The 10,386-nt window shown below is 39.3% G+C and overlaps 1 protein-coding gene and 1 pseudogene across 1 annotated transcript in view; one reads left to right on the plus strand and one right to left on the minus strand.

Moving 5' to 3' along the window:
• gmds (GDP-mannose 4,6-dehydratase) overlaps positions 1 to 1,728 on the minus strand; it is a 274,497-nt gene extending 272,769 nt beyond the window's left edge. The window contains exon 1 of the mRNA XM_062028147.1: positions 1,319 to 1,728. Within this exon, the coding sequence (XP_061884131.1) occupies positions 1,319 to 1,387 (69 nt within the window). The 5' untranslated portion in view covers positions 1,388 to 1,728. The remainder of the gene's footprint in view (positions 1 to 1,318) is intronic.
• A 238-nt stretch (positions 1,729 to 1,966) lies between these two features.
• On the plus strand, positions 1,967 to 8,939 carry LOC133635438 (uncharacterized; annotated as a pseudogene).
• Positions 8,940 to 10,386: the final 1,447 nt, after the last annotated feature.

Consider the following 10,386-nt stretch of genomic DNA (forward strand, 5'->3'; position numbering starts at 1 on the left):
ATGTGTGTGGTGCACCACACCATCATTGAAAATGTTGAAGAACATTTGGAGAACATTGAAAATGTTGAAGTTCGCTGGGATGAAGTTAAAGTTAAAGTTAAAGTATTTCTTAAATATAGTGTTGGAATTAAAAATGTATTGTATGTCACTTTTCTAACTGTTTATATAACCTAAAATAAAGTTGTTATTGGTTTAACCTGTTTTCTCGACTGTTTTGAGTGCATTTACACAGTACGGGTCAAAATGACCCACACCATAATCAATGTCGTTTTTTTTTCAACATAATACAAGGGTTAATAAAAGTTCAGGCGAGAGGAAATCCGAGGAATGATCTCTGGGATCACTACCGCCCTCTACCACCGGGAGGCCGGATTATTGCGAGCCTCATCCAGTACATCTTTTGCAGCAGTTTTATGAATGCTCAGCACAAAAAATATGTTACACACATACAGTTGTTGACAAAATACACTGTGCATTATATAACTCAGCTAACTAAACTATGGAAATGTATAATCTAGTTCATGTAGCAATACGGTCTCACCGCACAGCAGGCCAGCAGTTAGCCGAGTCATTGCGCACAATCCATGTTGAGGCACAACTTAGTGACGTGCCTCAACTGGCTGCTGATCACCGCACCGTCTCTTCTCAGTATTTGAACGGCAAATGTGAAAATAAAAATAAAAATAATCTAAAACTGGTGAAATTAAGTGGAAAATAACTTTAGTATAATCACTGGATACATATAACAATTTAATTTTTTTTTTTTCTTTTTACATTGTTTTTCTTTCCATGATGGCAGATGAGGCCCCGCCTCCCCTGCCTCTACTGACAGCACGTCACTGCTGTCATATTGTCTTGGTACATTTTTTGTGACTGCCGTAAGATGGCGGCATCGCTGCCGTAGCGAAGCAGTAGGCGGACACAGGCGCCTCGAGTGAGGATGTGAGCGCGTAATAAAACCAGGAAATGTTCGGAAGTCTATATCTTAGTAGACCAATTAACATCGCTCCAGCCATGAACAGAGAACTCCCTGAAAGACCAAGCCTCCGTCCACTGCATCAGCTTGGTTTCATGGAGGATGCAGATCCCGAATTGTGCCACGGCTAATGTACGTTCACGCAAATGAACAAGTGCTGTCGTGTCCATTATGTTACACATTTAGATTATTAGTTATCACGCACTTGTTGTACAGCATTCGTGTATGGTTTACATTTAGATCTCGAGTTTTACATACCAATTGCTAATGTGAATATTACTCAAAACAATGCACACACTTTAAACTGCTCATTCGATGAAAAAGTAACAATCCTTACAGTACCTGCCCCGTGATACCAGTGATAACAGCCACTTTCCTCTTCGTCCTTGGATCTCCGGAGCACTCTGCCATGTTTTTACTTATTAAAGCCAGAACCAGAAAAAGCTGTCAATGTAGTTTACAGTGGGATAAAATAGACCTCCCTTAGCATACGTATTTAAAACACATATGCTTCGCTCTTCGTATCAGCACCGCTAAGCAGGAAGAGACTGTTGAACCAATGAGAGGAGAGCAGTAGACAGCGTCAATGAAGAGGGACAACATTCATTAAAGACTGGCGCTTTCATTTACAGCGCTTCCAGCAGGATTTAGTTAGAATTACATCGGTGACTCTGTGTTGCAAGTCCGCTTTGGGCTTATTTTATGGCGTCACATTAGTACCAAAAATCCGAGCGCATAAAAACTGTTATCGCGCGCTGATTTTCCACTTCGTGCGCGCGCGCGACACCCTTTTGCGCGCGCGTGGTGCCTTTGTGCGCGCGCGCAGTGCCTTTCTGCGCGCGCGCGGTGCCTTTCTGCGCGCGCGCCGTCTCGGTCTGTGCGCTGTCATGTTTCATTTTGGTACTTTGGGGGCGGGCATGCTTAGACGGCCCCTTCTTTCTGATTGGCTCTGAGCATTTTTCATATGAGCCAATCAGAATAGCAGGGCGGGTCATCGTCAATATGTATCAAGATTTACGGAGGAAGAAGTGGATCAAAAAATGTCGGCTGAAAAAGAGGTAAGTTGAGGGACACACTTATTTACATTATTGAACTGCTTTGGAGTGATTGAGAGGAGAGCAGTTCAAGGGTTTACTGACTTGTTAGAAGAATGGAGGCTCCACTGCTATCTTGGTTGAAAATAATTAAATGCACTGCACATGAGTGTAATAAAAAAAGCACCTGGACTTGCTAGTTCACACAGCATCCCTGCTGTTAGACATTCATGTGTGTTGTTTCGCTTGTTGCATTATTACTTTTCTTCTCATCATAGTCCTAATACTTGTCAAGTATCCCGTTTTGGCCTGAAACATCCTGTATTTTACACCTCTTTCCTAGCCTGACTAGCCAGCCCATCTCGTTTGCATTCTGTTCGATTGCATTACGAAATTTGAATGTAAATGAAAAATCATGTAGGGCTGGTATGTTTTATTTATTTTATTTTATTAACACTGGTATGTTTTATTTGTTGACCTTCAAATTAAATGTGCTGTGACATGACATGTCATCGGTCTTACACATTTTGGTTATATACTGTATTCTATAGTAACCAATTTGCATCTTCCTTTTCTAAACAGAAATGCTGGCAGGGATGGAGAGAAGGTTTTTTGAGGGGGGCATTGATGGCAAAGTACCAAAGTACTCAATGACCGACTTTGAAAAATACAACTTCAAGTAGGTTGTAAAAAAAAGGCAGATGAAGTGAAACTATAGCAATGCTTTTCTTTACACTCTCTCATGCACACAGATACTCATGTTATGAGAAGCATATTGTTTCAAAAATATTAACATTAATTGTTGTTATTTTAAACATCTTTCAGATTACATTGCTCAAATTCAAAAACCACTTTACTACACAATTATTAGGCCCAATGTGCATGATTATTCTATTAGTATTAGTTATTTTTATGTTTTATCATATTTTAGCTTATTTTTATGTTTCATCATATCTTAGTCTATTTTTATATGGTCTTATTATATTTATATTTCAGTTTTTATTGTATTTTATTTTATAGTTTTTCATATTGTAGTTTATTTTTATGTTTGATTATATCTTATCTTATTTCATATTATTTTTGGACTTTTACCTGATGTGTATTTTAATTATTTTTAATCCATTTATTTTATCATCTAGTGTTTCCTCAAAGAGCCCTCTGGATCTCCACGTCCAGAGGGTTCCTGTGATTGGCTCTTCTCGCTGGAGCCTCTGTATCCATGCATGTGCCATTGTCATTGTGTTGTTATTATTATTGTTGTTGTTGTTTGTTTATTTTTATGTACATGTTTGACTGTCTTCATGGGGTGTGGGTGTTATTTCTCATTTTGTTTTTAACTATGTAAAGCACTTTGAGCTGCATTTTAAATGTATGAAAAGTGCTTTATAAATAAAAATGTATTATTATTAGTAATAGTATTTTTCTTTTGTTTTGGGATCACAGGACTATTGGAAAAATATTTGCTGTGAGTCTCGCACAAGGGTGGACCACCACCAAACTTTTTAATGCAATGGTGTTACAGCTACATATCCACTGGTGAATTTGACCAGGGATCAATAACTGAAAAGGACGTTGTGGACCTGGAGCTCATGGAACTAATAAAAGAGGTAGCACATTTAATTGTGTGTTTTGAATAATTTCATGTTTGGGTTTCATATGTTGTTTTGATTTCATTACTTGTGTACTTTTCAAAGATTGAGGCTGCTGACAGTGAACTCCTGATGGCATACACAGACAGGATTTTGTCATGTGGATACACAGGGCCTGTGTCCATTGAAAAAAAGGAAGACATTGTGCGGTAGGACATGTCCCTCAGTGTCGCTTCAACTTTTGTTGCTAATGTAATTAATTCACTATTTTTGTTATAGCTCTTTAGTTCTACACTCTATAGTCAGGTTACTGCCCATGCTCCAACAAATCTCCTCTGGAATGAAACTGTATGACCTCCTCACCTTAGTCCAGCAGGAAAACGACATCTGCAGACAGATTTTTGTTCCAGTATCTTTTTGCAAGGTAAACATTTCATAATGTCCATTAAAAAGTCATCTGCATTTAATAATTTACAGAATATCCACAATTAAACTGTCATGACGTTCTTCTTTTTATAAACTCAAGGTGGATGCTGATTTTCTTGTGCAGTCCCTATCCCCTGTCTTTAGTGAGATTGGCAGAGGTGGGACCAAGTCATTGCTTTGCAAGTCACAAGTAAGTCTCAAGTCTTTGCCCTCAAGTCTCAAGTCAAGTCCCGAGTCAAGACAGGCAAGTCCCGAGTCAAGTCCAAAGTCAAGACTGGAAAGTCTCAAGTCAAGTCACAAGTCCTGCATTTTGAGTTTTGAGTCCTTTCAAGTCCTTTTAACCACAGACTAATATATTTACACAGATTGTGTATGCTTTTAAACCGCTGTATTTATTTATTAAAACAAGTGCATTTGAAATAGCAGGAAAGAAAATAGTGCTGACATTGCACTTCATAATAGCACTATTAACCAGTCATTTTAATAGTTTAAACAATTTTAAACATTTAACTCATTCCTTTACAGAATAAACACATTTGCAAAAACAAGTGCAACTGTACTTATTTGTACAAAAGTGTTAACATTGTATTTCCATGGCATATTGCATTGTAACTGGTTCCACAGCAGTTTCTATTCTGTTCTTACCTTATCTCATTGATCTCATCTCATACTGTATGTGTGTTGATGTGTGCGTACACATGAAAAACGTAACAAATACATGAACATAACAATGAACAGAGTTGTACTTTTTAGATGTCAGGACCCTATGCAATATGTACACATATTCTTAATATAGTATATATTTTAACTGACCTTTATTTGACTATGTTTGTCTTTTTGTAGGTGGCTAAAATACGCGGTGCTGCTGACCGCCGTCTAACGTTATGTTACTGTGTGTGATACATTGACTAACGTAACGTTAAGTGTAGGTACCTCATGCAACCCTGCTTAAAAAATCACTTGACAAAAAGTATGAATAAGGTAGCAAACTGCAGTGGACGCAACATATTGCCGTGTTTGAAATGACGTTATAACCATAAACATCTTATAAGTAGACGCAATATTGGTTGCTGTGACGCGAGCAATTTGCATCTTGAAGTGGTGATGAGGAGCCGGCGAGCAGCCTAAACTGACAGTTGACAGGTAGAAAACAAAGATGCTAAACTGACAGTTGACAGGTAGAAAACAAAGATGCTAAACTGACAGTTGACAGGTAGAAAACAAAGATGGTGTTCAGCGTTTTCCTGCTCAAATGAGCGGACTGTTGAAAATAGGAATCGGGGGATTACTTTTCACAAGTAAGATTTAACATTAAAGGCCTACTGAAATGATTTTTTTTTTATTTAAATGGGACAAGCAGATCCATTCTATGTGTCATACTTGATCATTTCGCGATATTGCCATATTTTTGCTGAAAGGATTTAGTAGAGAAAATCGACGATAAAGTTCGCAACTTTTGCTCGCTGATAAAAAAGCCTTGCCTGTACCGGAAGTAGCGTGACGTCACAGGAGCTAGTATTCCTCACAATTCCCCGTTGTTTACAATGGAGCGAGAGATTCGGAGCGACAAAGCGACGATTACCCCATTAATTTGAGCGAGGATGAAAGATTCGTAGATGAGGAACGTTACAGTGAAGGATTACAGAGGCAGTGATGGACGTATCTTTTTTCGCTCTGACCGTAACTTAGGTACAAGCTGGCTCATTGGATTCCACACTCTCTCCTTTTTCAATTGTTGATCACGGATTTGTATTTTAAACCACCTCGGATACTATATCCTCTTGAAAATGAGAGTCGAGCACGCGAAATGGACATTTAAAGTGACTTTTATCTCCACGACAATACATCGGTGGCACACTTAGCTACTGAGCTAACGTGATAGCATCGTTCTCAAATGAAGATAGAAACAAAAGAAATAAGCCCCTGCCTGGAAGGATAGACAGAAGATCAACAATACTATTAAACCATGTACATGTAACTACACGGTTCAAAATTCTCAGCCTAGTAAGGCTTAACAATGCTGTTGCTAACGACGCTAAGGCTAATTTAGCAACTTAGCAACCGGACCTCACAGAACTATGATAAAAACATTAGCGCTCCACCTACGCCAGCCAGCCCTCATCTTCCCATCAACAGCCGTGCTCACCTGCGTTCCAGCGATCGACGACGCGACGAAGGACTTCATCCGTGGGTTTGGCGGCAAGCATCGACTAGGCGTAGTAAGTAGTCCTTGTTGTGTTGCTGTAAGTATTGTACTTAGCCGCTAATACGCCTAATCAGCCTCCATTGTTCATTAAACAAATTGCAAAAGATTCACCAACACAGATGTCCAGAATACTGTGGAATTTTGTCGAAGAAAACAAGAGGTTTTTGTATCGGGTCGATGGGGTACAACCACTTCCGTGGATTTTGTGACGTCACGCACATAAATCATATCCGAAGGAGTTTTTCAACCGGAAGTGTGGCGGGAATTTTAAAATTGCACTTTATAAGTTAACCCGGCCGTATTGGCATGTGTTTCAATGTTAAGATTTCATCATTGATATATAAACTATCAGACTGTGTGGTCGGTAGTAGTGGGTTTCAGTAGGCCTTTAATGTACTATTGGTTGTATTTTATGAAAATAACATTACCACAGAGTTGAGAAGGAGCAAAGATCTTCAATATTTGTATGTGAAAATCACAAATAAATCTTCTGGGGAAGGATGACGCCCCTACAGGGGTTTGGTTTACAAACTTTCTGCCCCACCTAAAACAAAATTCACCAGCCGCCATTGATTATGATGCATTCTCATTTTAGGCAAAATATAAGACAATACTTTCTTAACAGTATAATTGTAACCAGGAATAAGTCTTCAAGTAACAATAAAAAAACAGAATTCGGTTTTATTCTGAATCCAGTGAAACAGATTGGTGGTTTTAGCTGATGTAAAGACTTTCAGGTGTTTATATATGTTTAAGTATTTGGCAGACGCTTTTATCCAAAGCGACATACATAAAAAATACATATATAACAATCACTGTAAACATGATCATTTAAGGGAAGAATGTAATACAAAATATCAATACAAAGTGTCACGACAGAATAAACTCTCTGCTGCTGCAGCAACAGAGATACGGTCAATACGATATATAGATATCTAATGTATTCATACATTGTTTATGTAGCATAGTAACGTAATCATATTGTTTCTTCCATTTAAAAATAGCTGACCGTTTTTTCCCCCCTTCTCTGGGATTATATTCCCAGTTTTAATCTCGGACGTCTGGTCACTTATAGCGTATAAGAATATTCTATTACTGTTAAGCAAACTATGAATAATAAAACATGTGTCCGTTATCATAGCTACACGTATGACAAAAAAGTGCGTGAAAATGAGTGGTATTCAGTGAGGTAAAATGAATTAAATGCGCTGACAGTTCATTGCTCCTGCCAAATGAATTGCACTGAGTGGAGCGGATCACCACTCCAAGATGGCGGCCCCGCGTCTCGTCTGCGCCAGTAGGCAGTAGCGCTCGATGCTGTGTACCCTTATAAGATGTCTATGGTTATGACGTTAGCTGTGAGTTTACAGCCTCACTTATTTAACTACACAGCAAATAAAAGTCACGTTACTTAGCCAATAAACGTCATCTTACATTCAAAACTTACCCTTCTTAGTGCAACTTCAATTGTCGAACGAAGTTGGAAGTTGTTGCGTCTCCGTCTGTAATATTCGAACTGCGTGATTTGCATACGGCAATTCGTTGACCAAGTCGTAGTTTTTATACCAGAACGAAACCAACTTTGGTATACATCTTTCTCACTGGCGCGTTGTTTGATAACTCTTGTTCAGTGGTTGTCCTGCAATTTGATTGGATCAATGCTGTGTGATGAAAACAATGTAGATCTCATTTGATTGGCGGTTGTACTGAGAGCACACACGCTGACACGCAGCACACACGCTGACAGATAGACAGACACGTACAAAATAAAAGCTATGGAGCGCTCCCAATTAACTTTTTAAGCTTTAGGTTTTGGGGAAAGTAGCAAGTCATGTCAAGTCCAAAGGCTCAAGTCCAAGTGAAGTCACAAGTCATTGATGTTAAAGTCTAAGTCGAGTTGCAAGTCTCCTTACATTTTGTCAAGTCGAGTTTAAAGTCATCAAATTCATGACTCGAGTCTGACTCGAGTCCAAGTCATGTGACTCGAGTCCACACCTCTGGAGATTGGCACAATGAGACATCAAAGAGAGTCCACAGTGGTCAACTTTCTCCAAGACTTTGTACAGGCTATGGAGGATGAAGGTGAATATTTTCTTTTTAATTCAAATGTTGTTGCTTCACCTTCAAAACAATTACAAAGCACAGTTTGTTAGCAGTTAATTTGGTGGATTACATATATTTGTCCTATATAGTCCTTTACATAGCAGTCAACATCAACACTTACATTATAATCATACTGCCTTTTAATGCTTAAACTGAAGTTTGTTTTGTATCATCAATGCCATCATAAAACTTCCTGTTTAAACATAAAAAAAACTAAACTAAAAACTTTCTATCACTTTTTCAGAAGAGGATGAACACAACTCAGAGACCAGAGAAGAAGATGAGGTCAACAAGGCTGAAAAACAAAACAATGAGACACATATTAATGTTGGCAAGTTCTACCAGTGGCTCACAGGACAGTCTCATATTCCTTTAAGTTATGCAGAACGTAAACACTTTAAAATAGTCATGGAATTTGACCATGACTGTGAGGTTCGTTATGGTGCAAATCATACCATCTGCTATCCTGTGGTTAATGCATGTTCCTGCTCAGTTTCATTCCCAGTTGCACACCTGAGAACATATGCAGAGTTCAAAACAGTACTCTCTCAGGCCATTGTCAACGGCTTTGATTTTAGCCGGTATTAATAAATAAATAAATGATAAATGGGTTATACTTGTATAGTGCTTTTCTACTTTCAAGGTACTCAAAGCGCTTTGACAGTATTTCCACATTCACCCATTCACACACACATTCACACACTGATGGCGGGAGCTGCCATGCAAGGCGCTAACCAGCAGGAGCACTTCATGTCTTGCCCAAGGACACAACGGACGTGACTAGGATGGTAGAAGGTGTGGATTGAACCCCAGTAACCAGCAACCCTCAGATTGCTGGCGCAGCCACTCTACCAACCTCGCCACGCCGCCCCTTGAGGGGTTTAAGTTTAAGGAGGAGACCCACTGTGCAATGAGTGGTCCAGAACATGTCTATAAGGCGTCATCAATAAAACCTACAGGAGATGTCCTCAGGGAGGCCACAGTGACCACACTATGTCTTTCCATGGAGGTCTTGTCTTAATGTGAAATGAACGGGGGGAGTGGAATAAAAAATTGTGACTTCACATTGAATCAAATCTAAACCTCCTGCATGACAGGTGAGATTTCTACCATCTGGACCACCAGTGCATCTGAGATAACATTGAGTCTTGTAAGCATCACATCACAGATATGAGATGGTTACTAAGGTATTGTAAAACTCAATGTTACTAAGGAAGCACTGGTGGGCGAGTGGTAGGAGTCCCACTTGTCATGCAGGAGATTTAGGTTTGATTCAATGTAAGTAGAGAGGTGATGCCTTGGAGATGTGTTTTGGATCAGTCTTTGCTCAGTGGGGATGAATGAACTCCAAACTCATTGTATGCGCAGTCGTTTCACATGTTCATGGCAGACAATGTATAGTTGTTCATTTGTCAAGTTTGGGTCATTCGGATCAATGAGAGTTTGGAATTCATTCAGCTCCTCCTCAGTTAGAGGGCAATCATATTCAGGCACCACAATGCCAGTTTCAGGTTCCAAGTCGTTGCCATTATAATCAGCCGCAGTCTCCCAATCAATGTCCGGCTCTTGAAGATCCTATGTGCCAAAAGAGAGTATTTTAGTTTACACAGATCATTACAGTGTATGGTTGTTATTTATTTTCAAGGTGTTCCATTCTTCCTGGATCTTTGTTCAGTATACGCTAAGTCAATCCTCGTGTTTTGATTGTTTTCTTTTTTTTGGCCACAAAAATACTGTCGACAAAACACTTACTGCAATGTTCTCAGAATGAGCATCACTGTTGTTCAACATCTGTCCACATTCCCACATCTGCATCGGACTTCGGTTTCCCTCAGTGCGCATTGGATGGTGGTTCCAGCCTTCAGTGAAGATCTCCAAGTCTTTTTTGAGTCTTGGAAGAAATGCGTAGTGGACACAGAATATGTCGTCTATGGACGAGATGTCCAGTATGTCATTTTCTTCAAGAGAATACAGAAGGTTGGAATACTTGAACGATACAGAGATCCACAAATCTCGCCATAACCGCTCTATCCTATTGAGGGTAACAAAAAC

The sequence above is a fragment of the Entelurus aequoreus genome, linkage group LG19 (assembly GCF_033978785.1).
Source record: "Entelurus aequoreus isolate RoL-2023_Sb linkage group LG19, RoL_Eaeq_v1.1, whole genome shotgun sequence".
Taxonomy (NCBI): Eukaryota; Metazoa; Chordata; class Actinopteri; order Syngnathiformes; family Syngnathidae; genus Entelurus; species Entelurus aequoreus.